The following is a 17,212-nucleotide window of genomic DNA, read 5'->3' on the forward strand; positions in this document are numbered from 1 at the left end:
TAGGGTTTCAAATTAGGGTTGGGGTTTCAACCTAGGGTTTTACATTAGGGTTAGGGTTTCAAATTAGGGTTAGGGTTTAAAACTAGGGTTTTACATTAGGGTTAGGGTTCCAAACTCTGGTTTCAAATTAGGGTTAGGGTTTCAAACTAAGGTTTTACATCAGAGTTAAGGTTTCAAACTCGGGTTTCAAATTAGGGTTATGGTTTCAAACTAGAGTTTTACATTAGGGTTAGGGTTTCAAACTAGGAATTCAAATTAGGGTTAGGGTTTCAAATTAGGGTTAGGGTTTTAAACTAGGCTTTTACATTAGTATTTAGAACTAGGGTTTTACATTAGGGTTAGGGTTTTAAACTAGGGTTTTATATTAGGGTCAGGGTTTAAAACTAGGGTTTCAAATTAGGGTTGGGGTTTCAAAGTAGGGTTTAACTTTAAGGTTAGGATTTCAAACTAGGGTTTTACATTAGGGTTAGGGTTCCAAACTCGGGTTTCAAATTAGGGTAAGGGTTTCAAACTAGGGTTTTACATCAGAGTTAGGGTTTCAAACTAGGGTTTCAAATTAGGGTTAGGGTTTCAAACTTGGGTTTTACATTAGGGTTAGGGTTTCAAACTAGGGTTTTACATTAGGGTTAGGGTTTCAAATTAGGTTTTCAAATTAGGGTAAGGGTTTCAAACTAGGGTTTTACATTTGGGTTAGGGTTTCAAACTAGGGTTTTACATTAGGGTTAGCGTTTCAAATTAGGTTTTCAAATTAGGGTAAGGGTTTCAAACTAGGGTTTTACATCAGAGTTAGGGTTTCAAACTAGTGTTTAAAATTAGGGTTGGGGTTTCAAAGTAGGGTTTAACTTTAAGGTTAGGATTTCAAACTAGGGTTTTACATTAGGGTTAGGGTTCCAAACTCGGGTTTCAAATTAGGGTAAGGGTTTCAAACTAGGGTTTTACATCAGAGTTAGGGTTTCAAACTAGGGTTTCAAATTAGGGTTAGGGTTTCAAACTTGGGTTTTACATTAGGGTTAGGGTTTCAAACTAGGGTTTCAAATTAGGGTTAGGGTTTCAAACTAGGGCTTCAAATTAGGATTTCAAACTAGGGTTTCAAATTAGGGTTAGGGTTTCAATCTAGGGTTTCAAATTAGGGTTAGGGTTTCAAACTAGGGTTTGAAATTAGGGTTAGGGTTTCAAAATAGGGTTTTACATTAGGGTTAGGGTTACAAACTAGGGTTTCAAATTAGGGTTAGGGTTTCAAACTAGGGTTTCAAATTAGGGTTAGGGTTTCAAACAAGGTTTTATCATTAGGGTTAGGGTTTCAAACTAGGGTTTCAAATTAGGGTTAGGGTTTCAAACTAGGGTTTTGCATTAGGGTTAGGGTTTCAAACTAGGTTTTCATATTAGGGTTAGGGTTTCAAATTAGGGTTGGGGTTTCAAACTAGGGTTTCAAATTAAGGTTAGGGTTTCAAACTAGGATTTTACATTCGGGTTAGGGTTTCAAATTAGTGATTCAAATTAGAGTTAGGGTTTCAAACTAGGGTTTTCATTAGGGTTAGGGTTTCAAACTAGGGTTTCAAATTTGGGTTAGGGTTTCAAATTAGGGTTAGGGTTTCAAACTAGGGTTTCAAATTTGGGTTAGGGTTTCAAATTAGGGTTAGGGTTTCAAACTAGGGTTTCAAATTAGGGTTCGGGTTTCAAACTAGGGTTTTACATTAAGGTTAGGTTTTCAAACTAGGGTTTCAAATTAGGGTTAGGGTTTCAATCTAGGGTTTTACATTAGGGTTTCCAAATAGGATTAGGGTTTCAAACTAGTTTTTCAAATTAGGGTTGGGGTTTCAAACTAGGGTTTTACATTAGGGTTAGGGTTACAAACAAGGTTTTATCATTAGGGTTAGGGTTTCCAAAATAGGGTTTTACATTAGGGTTAGGGTTTCAAACAAGGGTTTTACTTAAGGGTTAGGGTTTCAAACTAGGGTTTTACATTAGGGTTAAGGTTTCAAACTAGGGTTTTACTTTCGGGATAGGGTTTCAAACTTGATGCATTTCTGTGGTGTTGTGTTTTTTATTGCACGATACAGCACATTGTGGCTAAATATAGCACTTTTGTGGCATGATATTGTATTTTTATGGGTCGTTGCAGCATTTCATTGCGAGATGCTGCATTTTTATGGCACAATGTTGTGTTTTTGGGACACAATATTTTGATCCAAAATGTCTAATTTTTGTGCCTGAACATCCTGTTTTCATGGCATTATATATTTGTGTGGCATTATGTGGCACAGTATGGCAAATTTTGTGTTTTCATGCATTTTATGTCTTGTGAGGTTCAATCTACACAGAATTTTTGCGTGACTTAGGGTTTTTGTTTTGGACTAGAAGTTCCACAGTAGATTGTTGTCAGGTAAAGTCTCCCACAAAAACATGTTCATCATGATGTTGGACGTTGTATGAGTGGTACTAGAGTTGTTCTCAGCTGCTGACATCTAATTATTGGCAGGGTTTTTATTTATTCATATTGTTTCTCGGTGATAGCGGTGCTTGTGAGCATTTGTTGCTCTGTTGCACATGGGCATGCGACGCACGGGCTTGTTTACGAGGCAGCCGCCCAGCTCCTCTAGCGCATGGTAAAATAATAATGAGGGCGTCGCCCAGGAGGCTTTAGCGGCCAACGTACACATGCAGAAGTCGTCTTGGCGTTAAGCTCGGCTCCGATGTCAACTCCAATGATTGGTCATAGTCGCACCTCCAAATGAACTAAAGGAGCCTCAAGTGGTCTGAGTGTTGAGCGCTCTTGAGGGGGATCAGGCTAAGTGCTGGAGGTCTGCTGGAGCTCTGACTTTTTTTTAAACGCTTTTTTAAAAACATTTTTTTAATTGAACCTTTATTTAACCAGAAATGTCCCATTGAGATTAAAAATGAGTGAATCCTGGAGTCTGTTATACATTATTAACATTTTTAATTCTTTATTTCATATTTTAACCATGTTGAAATGTTTTATAGATGTGTAGAGCAGGTGAAATAGTGTTGAACTCAGTATAATTTGACCTTAACCTTGTTTTTGTCTAAAATTCCTTCCCAGTCCTGCGCGAAAACATATTCTGTTCATGAGAGAGAACGCGCACACACAGTTCCCACAACTATACTACATTAGGAGCTGTCAAGTTCAACTTGTTTGTGAGATTTTGTTTTGGGAAAAAAGTACGAAAAGTACCCTGAGAGTATATTTTGTCTAATAGATGAACACAGCTGCGAACTGTGTACGAAAATTCTGTTATATAACATATTGTATATATATAATATATATATACTTGCAAGGACCCTGCTCACGGAGATCTCATCATTTGATTTATTGGACACGCAAAAGTTTATATTTTTAAAATACCTCCTTCAAGTCCAATAAAATGAAGTTGTTTTAAAGGACAAAGGAAAAGCATTAGTTTTGTGAAAAACTGTCTTTTTCTTGTAGCAAAATACCACATTCCCATGATAATATTGTAGCATTGGTGGCAAATTAAAATGATTTCCTTGCAAAATATAATGTTGTATTACTTTATGGCCAAATGTGGATTTTATGGCATTACATTTTGTTTTCACAGCTACAGTAAGACATTTTATTAGCATTTAGTGGCACAATCTTTTCCTTCCGATGGCAGATTATTGATCAAATATAGGATTTTTTGTGACATAATATTGGGTTTTTCCTGCTAAATATACTGTTTTGTGGCTATTTCTCTTCTTTTCATTGACAAGTTCTGGCAGAATATTTTTATGGTGTCAAATTATGTGGTATTGTACTGTAGATGTTGCATGTTTCTTGTTATGGCAAATTACTGCATTTTTTGTGGCAAATTCTGTCTTGATCTGTGTTTTGTTGATTTGGTTTTGGTTGGATTTTGGTTGTCACGTTTTTTCTTGTGTCCCTTTTGTCAATGCCTGTGTCCAAATTCACAAGGTTGGGTGATCTGAAGGGGACAACCCATTCATATGTAAATCCGTGCGTGCCGTGCCGGGAGTGACGTCATGCAGCTGACAAATTCGCCCTTCAGAGCACCCAACCTTGTGAATTTGGACACAGGTTTAGTCTGTCTTGTTATGCTTGATTGTGTTCACCTGGGCTTGTCAGCCCGGCCCCCTTGCGTCATCAGATAAACTACCTCAGCCATTTGTGTCTTGTCCACTCGTTGTCTCGTCAGTCCAACAAGTCCTCCTTGACTGCTTACTTTCTCTCCTTGTCACGTGTTGTTCTTTGTTTGCTGTCTAGAGTATTTGTTTGTTACTTTGAATCTTCTCTTCTAGCTTTATTGATTATGTGTTTTGGGGGTAACTCATGTACCTTGTTTGCCTTTTAAAAAATGTTTTTTTTTAAATTAAATTCCTTCTTTTTTTTAAGTACACAGCTACCTCGCCGCCTTGCTCCCCTGAATTTGCGTCAACTATACCCAAACATAGCAAACGTCTATCCTTCCCAGTGTTGCGTGTCATGTTTTCAGGCGTAATCAAACATTTTTGTGTGGGAAATTTTGGATTATTTTGTTTTCCTGGCACAAAGTACCATTTTGTTGTGAAATACAGCATTTCTGTGGCAAATTCTGTTCTTACCTTTGGATTACGATGTGTGTTTTTTTTGTTTATTGCTGCAATACAACTCCTTTCCATTGGAAATGTCATTTTGTGGCACGGTGTTACTTTTTATGGCCAAATGTACATTTAGTGGTACAATTCTTATTTCCAGGGCTGCAATATAATATTTTGTTGCAAAATATTGCATTTTTCTGCCATAATATTCTGTGCTGGCATAGAGTTTTGTGTGAAAATGTTGCATTTCTGTGGTAAATGCTATCCTTTCCATTGCAAAATAGAGCGTTCTGTAGCAGTATTTCAGTTTTTTTTTTTAACAAAACAATGCTTTTTTTTTTTAAGAAAAAAAATGTGTATAATATCCATGGAGATTTTTGTCATATACAGTAGAGTGATTATCTGTGGCAGAATGTAGCACTTTGTGGCATATGTTTTAATGCAAAAATATTGTGTTCACAAATGACAAAAAAATGGACAGTTTTCCCTGCAAAGAAACCTTTATATCATAAATATATATATTTTTTAACCGTTCTATTATTATATGCCTTCATAGCATAACAAATATGTTTTATGATGGAAGAAAGTAAGTGGGGCAAAAATATTGTGTTCATAAATGACAAAAAAATGACAGTTTTCCCTGCAAAGAAACCTTTATAACATAAATATATATATTTTTTAAACCGTTCTATTATTATATGCCTTCATAGCATAACAAATATGTTTTATGATGGAAGAAAGTAAGTGTGGCAAAATACATGTTAAAGGTTTTTATGTGATGCACTTCTCATGGGAAAAAAACAGGGTTTGGTGGAGAAAATTGTAGTTGTTTTTTTTTTTATGAAATATTTCCATATCTTTAATCATGCACATATTCAACCATCAGACAGAGTTTAATGTGCTCTTTTTTTATGTTTGCAATCTCCTTTTTGGTACAAAAATATCCATGCAGCATATTGTTTTGAAATTACAAAACAGATCCAGAATGACTTCATACGCACCAAGCAGAGAGCATGCCAAACATAACAGGAGCAGCAGCATCACTTCAAAAAACTGTCAAAAAACGGTGTGCTTTAAAACGTGCTACATTTGTCCCATGTTTCCTTTCAAGCAAATAAGTGGAGACTTTTTTTTTCTTTACGCACACAGGAGCGCAAACTGCATGCCTTTCGCGTTTCAAAACATCATTAAAATACAATTACCCAAAAGTACAAACGCGACACAAACGTGAGGTAACAGCTTGTAAACATTTCCGTCACTTTTTGTTCAAGTTGGCACTCGTTTCAACTCACTCGAGCGATACGCGCGTCAGTTGGCTGCTTTTTACGCACAAAGGTTGCTCCTTTGGAGTCATTTGGAAGGTGACGTGACCGTGTTGCATATCTAATCCTCACTGAATAACTTGCCGGGGAATGGGGGAGGGGGAAGGGGGGACTTCATGCAGATAAGACCTCGGCTCCGTCCCCTCATCCCCCCTTAGGTGAGTCCGATCATGCCGGTCTCCACGTCCTTGGAGGGCCGGCGCTCTTTCACCAGGAAGTTGATCATGCTCTCGGACTTGATCATCAGGTTGCATCCCAGGAAGAAGACCCCGAAGAGCACCGTGAGCGACAGCACGCACAGCACGGCGATCTGCACCACGCGCATCACCAGCAATTTGCGCTCCTCCTGCAGGAGAACATGCAGGGAGCCTCCACCGGCTCCCACGCCACCGCCGGCCACGCCGTCGCCGGTCACCGCCGGATCGCTGCCGTTACCGGGGTAGGCGGCAAGCGTCCCCGCCAGGGTCCGGCTGCCATTCAGTAGCGCGCCATGCGTCGCGTCGAGGAAGGAGGAGGCGTTCATGGCTCCAAGTTGGGAGGAAGAAAATTAGCCCAGCAACTTGGCGTCATGGAACTAAAAAGAAAGAAACAGATGTGGAGTTAGGCGCGTCACATAAAACAACTCAAGTGAGGTCAAATGAAACAAATTAAAAAGTGCTGCAAGGATTTGTAATAGCGTCCACGTCTGGTGGCTACTTTTCGTGGGTCCTTTCAAAAGAGTGCGCAAGGTGTAATAAGAGACTGTGCGTGTGCGTGGAGTCCCCCCACCTATCACCCCCATACCCCCCCCCCACTCCATCTCCAGGGTTTTTAAAGGGATACTTTTCTCAACAGTAAGAAGATAATATTTTGACTATAATTAATGTGATAACTTCATTATTTTTATAACAATTAACACATTTAATAACTATTTTGCCACTTGCTTTTTTTTTTTTTTTTTTTACAGAAGAGCTCAGTATTGTTCATTCGATTTGACATCATCATTGCTCTCCTTTTTTTTTTTTTTTTTTTTTAAAAAAAACAACAAATCAATTAAAAAAATTTTAATGTTTTTTTTTTTTTTTTTTTTTAATACATATACATATATATACATATACACACATATATATACTTTTTTTTTTGTATGTGGGTGAGTATGTGTATGTGCGTGTGTGTGTGTGTGTGTGTGCGTGCGTGCGTGCGAGCGTGTGTGTATTCATCAGTTCACCTAAAGCCCATTAAAAAAAATCCCATACTAATAATATAATATAATAATAAATTGCCAAATGCAGAAACATCAATGTAAGTTATCACGATATAGTGGCTGTCGCTAACTGACAGAATTAAGTAACCGGAATTAGGTTAAAAAAATTAAATTTAAATATTTTGCCACTTGCTGTCGACTGAAGATGACAGGTAACGACCAATCAAGGCTCACCCAGAAAACAGGTGAGCCGTGATTGGTCGTTACCTTCTTCAGCAAGGGTGATGTCATCTTCAGTCGACAGAAAGTGGAAAATGTGTTTTTAAAGTTATTAATTGTACATGAAAAATAATGAAGTTATCAAATTAAATCTGGACAAAATTGCTGAAAATGGCTCAATGAGTTAAGTATCCCTTTAAAATAGAGTCAGGTTTCAAAGGAGGGTTTGGCTTCCATGCAGCGCCCCGATTTTTACAATTGTCATAAAGTTGAGTTGAACATTTCAGCTTCAGAATTTGTGACTAAGTTTTTCATGGAGTCGTGGTTTCAAATGAGGGTTTGTCTTCCATGTAGCGTCACTTTTTTTTCTTTTTTTTTTTGACAGTTGTCATAAAAGGGAGTTGAACAATTTAGCTTCAGAAGTTGTGACTGAGTTTTCAAGGAGTCAGAATAAGGTTTCAAAAGAGGGTTTGGCTTCCACGCAATGTTATTTTTTGTGTGTGGCTGTCATACAATTGAGTTGAAAAAAATTCAGCTGTAAAAATATGTGACTTTGGGTTTAAGAAGTCAGAGTTTTAAAGTGAGCTTACCGCAAACTTGCAGTCAGTGCCTTGGGGGGAGAAGCAACCAATGAGTTTCCACCCTTTTAAAAAACAACATTTTGTAATGAAATCGACTTATTTGCTTATTTCAAATAACAAGGTTACAACAAGGTAGTGTGCTATTGGTGCTGGTGACCCACTCATCTGTGTATTTCCAAAGTGAATGGGAAGATTTTCAGGGGTGGGCTGTGGTTCCCACACCCAATACATTTATTAGTTAGGAAACATTTTTGTAAAATCTGTAAAATTGGCATCTTTGTTCCACACTTAACATGAACCGGAGTAAGCGAAGGAGAGAGTTGTCTAAGGAAGTTAGAAAGAAAATTGTAGACAAGCATGTTTAAGAAAAAGGCTATAAGGCAATCTCCAATGCAGCTTGACCACAGTTGCACATATTACTCGCTCAGACATTGAAGATCCACGGGACTATAGCCATCTACCCTGGACGTGGCCAAATGGATGACAAATTGAAGAGACATAATACTAATGACAACAAAATAGCTTGTGGGATTTGACAGATGAGACAAAAATGGGACTTTTTGGCAAGGCACATCAGCTCTTTTCCGCAGACACAAAAGTGAAGCGTACCAAGAAAAGAACACTGTCTCTACTGTAAAACACGGACGAGGCTCGGTTGTGTTCTGGGGCTGCCTAGTTTCATCTGGCACAAGGGTGTCTTGAATCTGTGCAGGGCACAATGAAATCGCAACTTATCCAAGAGAGCGAGCTTTTTCTGGAGTCTCATTGAGAAAATCAAAACTAGTCTGATTGCAGTGATTTCTTCAAAAGGATGTACAACAAAATATTAAGTTCAGGTTATGCCATCATTTTCCACGAGCCTGTTTCATGATGAGTTTGTTTCTTTTCAATTGAAATGTCTGATTTTCATTGAGGAAGTTTTCATTACATTTAATTTAATTTCTGTGATCAATGTGAGTTTTTCAAAGGTTATCAACAATTTTGTCCACATGTGTAAATTATGAGTAAGGTGGAATTTCCTCTACAGTTCTTTGATTGGATCCACAGGGCGGATGGTCTTAATGAAGGTGAAGGGGCTTTTTAGTTTGACGGTGGTTGCCGTGGAGACACACGCCGCCACTCGGGAGCCGTCGAGTTATTACTCAGAAAGGAAGACATGAATTAATAAAGCATGATTGAGCAAATATTTATTGCGGTTATTGGCTGAGCTTTTTCCCTCCACTTTTCTGTGGTTAATAAAACAAAAATAATATTTTTGGGACACATTCCAGAATTTTGTGGCAATTTCTAACACATTTGTGTCTGAATATTCTATATATGTAGCACAGTGTACCATTTGATGGCATTAAATTGTGTTTTCCTTGAACAATGCAGCCTTTTCTGGAAAAAAAAAATTAATTTTTGTGGGAAATATGACATTTTCTGGAAATATAATGTGGTAGTTTTTGTAAGAGTATGTCTTTCTCAGGCTGATAATACATCTTTGGTTTAAAATTTTAGTTTTCATGACACCACCAGTTTTGTGGTATTATATGCAGCATTTTGTGGCAAGACACTAAATTATATGGCATAATTTGAAGTTTCATGTCGCTTTATATTATTCTGTGGCAAAATAATGCATTCTGTGGCTTTGAATGGGTTGTCTGAACTACAGCATTTTGCAAAAATATTGTTTCTCTTACAATATGACATTTTGTAGAAAATAATTATATTTTGTGGCATTATAGTGTCTTTTCCAGGCAAAATATAGCCTTTTTTTTGCAGAATATAGTAGTATTTTGTTTTTCATGGAATGTTATAGCATTCAGTGGCCAAGTATTGTGTACTGTGACTTTCTGGTAAAATATACAGCATTTTTGTGGCAGAATTTTATTAAAGGGGAAGTCAAACTTAAACATTTCTTTACAATAATATGTTATATGTGACATCACTAGTCTAAACATGACATTCTGATTAATATTACCTTTGTGGATTATGAGTAATACAGCAAAAATCCAGCCATTTTTCTCCATCTCAGGGGCGGCCATTTTGCCCCTTGTTGTCGACTGAAGATGACATCACAGTTGCCCCCCCCCGAGATGGATAAAAATGGCTGGAGTTTGCTGCTTAAGTCATATTCCACTAACTCAATATTAACCAAAATACAATATTTAGACTAGTGGGGCTGCATAGAACATATTTTTGTCAAGATATTTGCGGGGTTGACTTCCCTTTTAAGACTTTAACTCCTTTTACTTACTATAACGGACGTCTTTTTTTTCTCTTTGTGACGTCATCCAGGGCATTCAAACATAACAAGGTTTACATACAGTATATAGCCAGATTATTCCTTTTCCTTCATCGATCTGTTTGTCCCACTTTGTATCTTTTTGTCATGAAACAGTCATTTTGCATTAAATATCTTATTGATGACCAAATTCTCTTGCCAGCTTTTATATTTCGGCACTAACCCGCAAATGTTTTTGTTTTTTTAATCCTCAAATGACAGCTGGACGACCTTTATAGGTTAACTCAGAAATAAATAAACCCTTGTTGCAAAGATGATGAGTGGCTGTCATGGTAATCAGCAAAAGGCCACCACCCTCAATTTGTGAAATTCCGGATTAGCAGTCGGCTCAGAGGAGGCTGAGTTGCGTGTACAAATACCTCTCATGTTTTGCTTTGTTTTTACACAAAGGGAATCTCATTAGTCGGCAAATTCACCTGCAGCTAATTACGTTTCTGCATTAAAATCAGGGCTGTGTAATTGTGTGTATTAACAAAGCAAAGTGTGCTTATGTAATGTAACAGATACTGAACTGCAAGGAAAATTGAGCCACTGACTTCCCGTGCATATTTCTTACTTCCTGGTTTGAGGTTGATTTCCTATTTTAATTGAATGCAACATTAGCCACTGTGATGTCACTCTCAATCAACAGAAAGTGGCAAAATGGTGGATTTTTCTGCTTAATTCATATTTCACAAATGCGATATTAATCAGAATGCTGATATTAATCAGAATGCTGTTTAGAGTAATAGGGCACATACAACATATTATTGTGAAGATTTTTTTTGGACTGCCGCTTTAAAGACATAACAGAAAAAGAAGAAACGTCCTCTCCCATTCGTGCCGATGTTTAAGTGGCACAATTAGGTACTTTGTGGCAAAATACATTGTTATGCAGCATTTTTATGGCTGCGTATTTGTGGATAATATGATATTTTCATTGCACTATATCTTAATATTTATGCTAAAATCCTGTGTTTCTATGGCAGAATATCACACATTTGGTTTAAAATAGTTTTCAATGCACTACATATAATTTTGTGGTATGTTTCACGTCATGATACAGTACTGTGACACACTATAGAATATTTGTGTCAGAATATTAGAATTTGTGGTAAAATTCATCACTTTTGAGGCAGAATATGACAGTTTTGTGGCACATGATGATATCTTGTAGTAAAATAGTGATTTTTTTGTAGGATAATATTGTTTTTGGGACACTGTATCCATCTTGTGTGCCGTAATATTTTCCCAGTGCAATACATCATTTACATTACTGAGTATTGTTTTCATGGTATAATCTGGCAATTTGGTGGCATATTGAAGTTTTGCGGTACAGTACAGCTTATTGTGGCATAATATGGTGGTGTCCTTATGCCATGTAGCCTTTTTGGCAAAATAGTGAATCTTTCCGTGCAGAATATTACTTTTTGTGGTGCAATATTTTCCTACTGTATATTGGAATACTGTGTTTACATGGCACAACAGTGTTTTCTGGCAAAAAACTTGTGTTCTTGTAGCACAACATAAGAATGTAATGATAAATAACATACCATTAATACCATAACATTAATTTGCTTTAATAATGTAATATAAGGTAATAATATAAATAATGTAACATTGTGTGGTATTCTGTTGTTTTTGTATGTACTGGAAAATGGAATAATCTCATTAGTAGATAATTAATTTGCCGCATGCAAATCAACAAAGTCTAATTGTGCGTCTATTAGCAGTCACAGTGGGTTTATGGAAAGCAGTGTGTGCTTCATGTAAATCCTCCTTTTGAGTTTCAAATTAAGCCGCACATTATTCAATAAATCCCTTTGAATGAAAATGATCCGCAACATTGAAGTGCTCTCGGACCTGTTGCTCAAACTTTCCACAATGAGTCCAAACTTCATGGAGACATATTGCGGATGCATCCAGGCGCCGATGAGAGACTTGTTTCCAAGCAACGGTGGACTTGGGAGCTCGGTGACAGATGGTTGGTGAAGTTATTTTGAGACGGAGTGGAGGGGTGGCACTGCGGGGAGGGGGTCTTGGGAGGCCAACAGAGGTTCTCGGGCTGACTAGGGGGGTATGCGGGGGCTTAGTGGGGCCGTTTGCACTTAATGTAAGGGACTCGGCAGCCTAGCAACGCAAATTAAGTGATGATGCCCGTAGCAACGAGTTTCTCACGTCACTTTGGGTGTTACGGGTGGTCTGCGCGGTTGGGAGTGGGCATGCTCAGCCAGCGTGTCGTAAGGTGGGCTCTAATTCAATGAGACTTTCTGGGTGCCCCAATCATATTGGGAACTCCTGTGGACTTCCACGGTCCACACATAAATTGTAATCTTTTTTTCTTTTCTTTTTTTTAATCATTAAATATCTGTCAGCTATCTGCACACCACTGGTGGGAGAGTATTTGCGTGAAAGGGAACAGGTACTTCAACAGTAACATCCGACTCAATTTCCTGACATGTTGTGTGGAAAACAATTGTTGCCGTGTAAAGTATATCGAAGGTCCACATTTCATCAGTGCCACTACTTCTTGATCCAGCGCTTCATTCCCCACCAGTGTTCTGATTAAAGCTTTCCTGTTATGGCAGTGATTGGCTGTGAGTGAAACGCTTAAAGGCCTCCATGGAGATATATAACACACAGGGTGAGACCTCCGCTCTTCCTGTCTGTAACCCCCCCCCCCACACACACACACACACACACTATTCCCTCCACTTGTCTTGTTCAGTCTTAATTGGCTGCCATCTGACCCTTCGAGCTCCTTCATTCAGTGCTGTGCTCTTCCGGAAAGGCCACTCATCTGTGGGCGAGGCGGCCAACAAAAGGGGGCCGATTCATCAGGGCCCATCAATACGTACACACACACACACACAGAGACACACACTACAATGAGTGAAAGCAAGCACAACTATTATTGCTCAACTTACTCCTCTATTTCTGTCGTCTCTTCTTTTTTTTCTAGGTGGTGGTAGCTTAGCAACCATCTGGAAAGCTTGAGGAGTGCCGATAGGGGGTGGGCGGCATGAATGATTCAATATATGGACAGACAAGAAGCATCCGCCGTCTTTGGACGGCATGCCTAAATGCCAACAGAAAGACATTTTATGTCTGTTTCAATTTTAAAATTAAAGCTGACAAGTGTGAAGCTTATAAAGAAGTATTTGGTTGTTTTGCAAGACACAGCGCTATTAATTGACAGATTCCGATACTGTCTCGATGAAGATGTCACCTGTGTTTATTGATCTCACCACTAGGGGTAGCTCTATCACAACTTCCAAGTGCAAATTGAACAGATCAAAGTAACATTCAAAAGTTGACAATAGTGAATAGTGTAGAGCAGTGTGTGTGTGTTTTACAAGTAGGTATTTTACATTAGAAAAATCTTATTTTGCATCACTTTACAAAATGCCACAAAAACTAAACAGTAATGAAATGTGGTGGTGCCTTGAATACCAGCAGTTAAGTGTCGGTCAACTGAACTCAGAACTCAGAAACTCTGAAGTTTGGCAAATATTGAACAATTCATCAAAAGAGAGGCTTCAATCTGTTTAATGCCACTGGATGAGCTCACCTATTTCCCTCCACTGCTCGAGGAGCGGTATCAACACGTTGAGAAGCTGTGGAAAACGCACTCTGTCCCTCATCATCCAGAAAAGGAAGTAGTGCGGTCCAAGCAAGACCAGTTAGCTTTAAAAAGAGCCACTGTCAAGACCTTTCTCATTAACGTGAATGGCACCCAAAGGTACGCTGCACCACTGCGTCGCCATCCAGACATGCTGCCGTTTGTAGCCCCCAAAATTCTGCTATGCCGCTGCTACGCAGCACCGAGAGACGCCTCCTGAAGAATCCTAAAGAGGCCAAAGCCTATAAGGTAGACATCCGAGAGCTCACACAGAAAGACCTGGCACGAGGCAAATCCCTGAGAGAACTTACCGAAACAAACAGATGGTCCCGGGGACCTCCCTTCCTCCTTCGAAGTCTAGACAACTGGTCAGCAGAAGCCCAATACAGAGCCAAGTAAGGCCCCGGCTGAGCTACGCAAGATTACCTTCTGTGCCCTGACAGTTACCTCGCCGACAAGCCCAAGTGACCCAGTGTACAACACTTGGCAGGGGTTGATCGAAGCCAAGGCCCAGGAGCTTTATGGACAGAATTCCTCAGACTCCTCTCCAAGTGCAAAAGAGTACCAGCAAGCTGAGACAGCGTTGTCGCTGGAGGCACAACAACAATCGTTTCCTGAAGACTATAAGTTGGTAGCCAAGGGGAAAAGCCTGTCTTTTCCAAGAATCGCTTACTGACCTTATCCCCTGAACTCGATAGATCATCTGGCCTGATTGTCTACGGCGTTCAGAAGGCCTTAGTGACTCGACCTTACACACGGTTGTTCTCGACCCATCACAGTCAGTCACCCGGCTTCTTATCCAGAAGTACGACAGTGACCTACACCATCCTGGTCCAGGTCCTGGTCCGGGTCTGCGCTGAGTTGCGGAGGTCGTTCTGGATCCTCAGAGGCAGAGAAGCAGTCCGCAGACACCAGCATTCCTGTGCTGAAGGCCAACGCTGGAGATCTCAACCCTCCATTCCATAGAAGGCAGATCTACCAGCTGCCCGCCTCAGATTATTCAAGCCAGCCTTCTGCTCAACAGGTGTGGACTGTTTGGGGCCAATATTGGTCAAGGCGGCCCGACGTCAAGAGAAGCGCTGGGGAATAATCTGTAAGTGCCTAAGAACCCGAGCGGTCCATCATGGATGCAGACACATCTGATGGTTCTCCGCAGGTTCGTAGCCAGACGCGGAACCCCTGAAGAGTTGTGGTCCGACCAAGGCACTAACTTCAAGGGTGTAGAGCGTGAACTGCAAGAGGCCTTTGCCAACATGACACCGACTCTACAGCAACAGCTTGCAAGTCAGAATTTAAGTTAAACTTTAACACCCCTGTGGCTCCTCATTTCGACGGGGTGTGGGAGCGCGAAATCCGCTCTGTAAAGATTGCCCTTCACACCTGTGCTGGAGCCCAACCTGTCTATGAGGATGTCCTGCTCACCGTCCTGCTGGAAGCGGAGTCCATCTGAACTCCAAGACTTTGGGCTACGTCTCCGCCGATGCAGCCGATGGAAACAAATGTGGGCGGCTGTAGTAAAGGTTCAGCATTATATTGAATTTAGTTACGTGAGTTCACATTCGCGCACTGATGTCTCACGTTGTTACACAGTAAGCATTTTTTTCCTGTTCCGGTTTGAGTCAGTTACGTTCCAGTTCAGCTAGTTGAAGCCTGTTTATCTTATAAAGCACCTTTACTTATCTCACTGATGTTCGTTTAAGCACTGAGTTGATGACAACAAAGTAAGTACTCGTGTTGTGCCTTTATTCTTTAAGCCTGCCGGAATCCGTCTGCTCGTGAGCCAGTTAGCCACATTAGCCCGCTAGCATTGTGCCGCCGTAATTCACGGTCATTAACATTCGAGTATATGCGTATGCTGTATTGTATTTGTCCTGCTAAGTGACGAGTATCGCTCCTCCGTGCTGCGATATTGTGGGAGGGGTGGATTTATGTTGAATGTATGTGGGCTTCTCATGCCTTCACTAAGTGCAGTGATCTTTTACGGCCAATAGATGGCGTCCTTGCCCTGTTTTTCCTTGCAACCTTTTTGTATTGTTGAGATGCAGTATGTTTATTGCACCAGACTTTTGGACATTACTATATAGCTTGGTGATATATTTTGAGCCTTTGTTTATTTGTACTAATATTGACAGCGAGTAGTAATTATTACTTTCCTCTGCTTGTTTTACAGACTCAATTTCAGGCTCATTAAATTTCAGACTCATTCAATTTGCAGCTCAATTTCATTTCATTAAATTTCAATGTCAAGAAATCTTTCATTCAGTAAAGACTACTGCATCATACCCTGGAGTCCTGTCTCTTACTGCCGTGTTTCCAGTAAGCCCCAGAAAGAACCAGCTCTTCCCTATTATCTCCAGAACACTTACAATAGTAGTAAAATAAGTAATGTTTTTCTTCATTTGTATCTGCATGACTAAATAGTATTTTACTTCCTCCCATTAGCCAAGGCAGGCCCACCAAAAGGTGCAGCACAATGAATTGAATTGCAACATTAAATCATGATGTATGAAATGTTTACTTCTTTACTTATTGCTTGTCTGTCACTATAATATCTGCCATGCACGAGCTTTACACAGAGGCTGCAGTTACGCTTTAGGCCAGAGGTGGCAGTCGCAAGTAAAAAAGTGACCAAGTCCACAATGCTCCTTCAAATTATATTTATTTGTTTTTAAATTACTTTTTTTTTTTTTTTGTATCATGTCACACTTCTTACACTTCCTAAATCTTACTTAAGAGTACTGATCTTGCATACATTTTAAAATAATAATTGAAAACAATACAGGGAGTCATCGAGCTATGTCGCACGCGACCTACGTTGTTTCGACTTTACGGCGCCTGTGCCTCGTCCGTGCCATAGTCTTTTTCGTTAACTTCCCGCAGTAATCACGCTATTTTAAAGTTATTTAAAATTGTGTTGTTGTTACCTCCAGCTACACACGTCCATCAGCCGGTCAGCTCGCATCAGGCGTGTCATATTTCCATGTTTAAGCTTGAATTAGTTCTGCTCCGCCGTCCATCAAACACAAAATATTTGTTCCGGCGTTTTCTGGTTCGCGCAAATATGTTTTTTTTTTAATTACTGTGCAAAGTATTTTAATGTAAATATGGACTTTAAAGGGGAAATCCGACTTAAGTCGAAATTCGGGTTACATCGCCAACGTAGGAACGGAACTCTGCCGTAACTTGAGGACTCAAGTGCTTACTAGTCCTTCGCTTACTTTTTTTTATACTTAAGACCAGATCATTTAAATGTAATGTAAAAAAGTAATTTTCTTTTCTTTACTTTTCTTTCTTTTCTTTCGTTTCTTTCTTTTCTTTTCTTTCAAGAACATAGTAAATGAACTCAAATCCTGTTGGAGAAAATCAGGTTTTATTATCTTTCCAGTTAGATCAAAATTAACTCCTTACTATCATGAATACAATAGAGTGTAAGCATACCTCATAATGTATGATTCTCTCATT

The 17,212-nt window shown here is 39.4% G+C and overlaps 1 protein-coding gene across 2 annotated transcripts; it reads right to left on the bottom strand.

Moving 5' to 3' along the window:
* Positions 1-5,249: 5,249 nt before the first annotated feature.
* Positions 5,250-15,438, bottom strand: rprml (reprimo-like). Of its 2 annotated transcripts, none has more exons than XM_077559113.1 (2): positions 15,173-15,438; positions 5,250-6,453 (listed from the first exon to the last, which is right to left on the bottom strand). In XM_077559113.1, exon 2 carries the CDS (start codon positions 6,400-6,402, stop codon positions 6,034-6,036), a length of 369 nt encoding a protein of 122 aa, XP_077415239.1. In that variant the 5' UTR covers positions 6,403-6,453; positions 15,173-15,438; the 3' UTR covers positions 5,250-6,033. The 2 variants fall into 2 exon arrangements, with proteins under 2 accessions (XP_077415239.1, XP_077415240.1); XM_077559114.1 differs by lacking the exon at positions 15,173-15,438 and adding an exon at positions 13,700-13,761.
* Between the last annotated feature and the right edge of the window lie 1,774 nt (positions 15,439-17,212).

This window comes from Vanacampus margaritifer, chromosome 2, assembly GCF_051991255.1.
Source record: "Vanacampus margaritifer isolate UIUO_Vmar chromosome 2, RoL_Vmar_1.0, whole genome shotgun sequence".
In the NCBI taxonomy this organism is placed as follows: Eukaryota; Metazoa; Chordata; class Actinopteri; order Syngnathiformes; family Syngnathidae; genus Vanacampus; species Vanacampus margaritifer.

Bases quoted from the DNA above. Each gene is read 5' to 3' on its own strand.
- rprml (XM_077559113.1), bottom strand. From the start codon at position 6,402: ATGAACGCCTCCTCCTTCCTCGACGCGACGCATGGCGCGCTACTGAAT.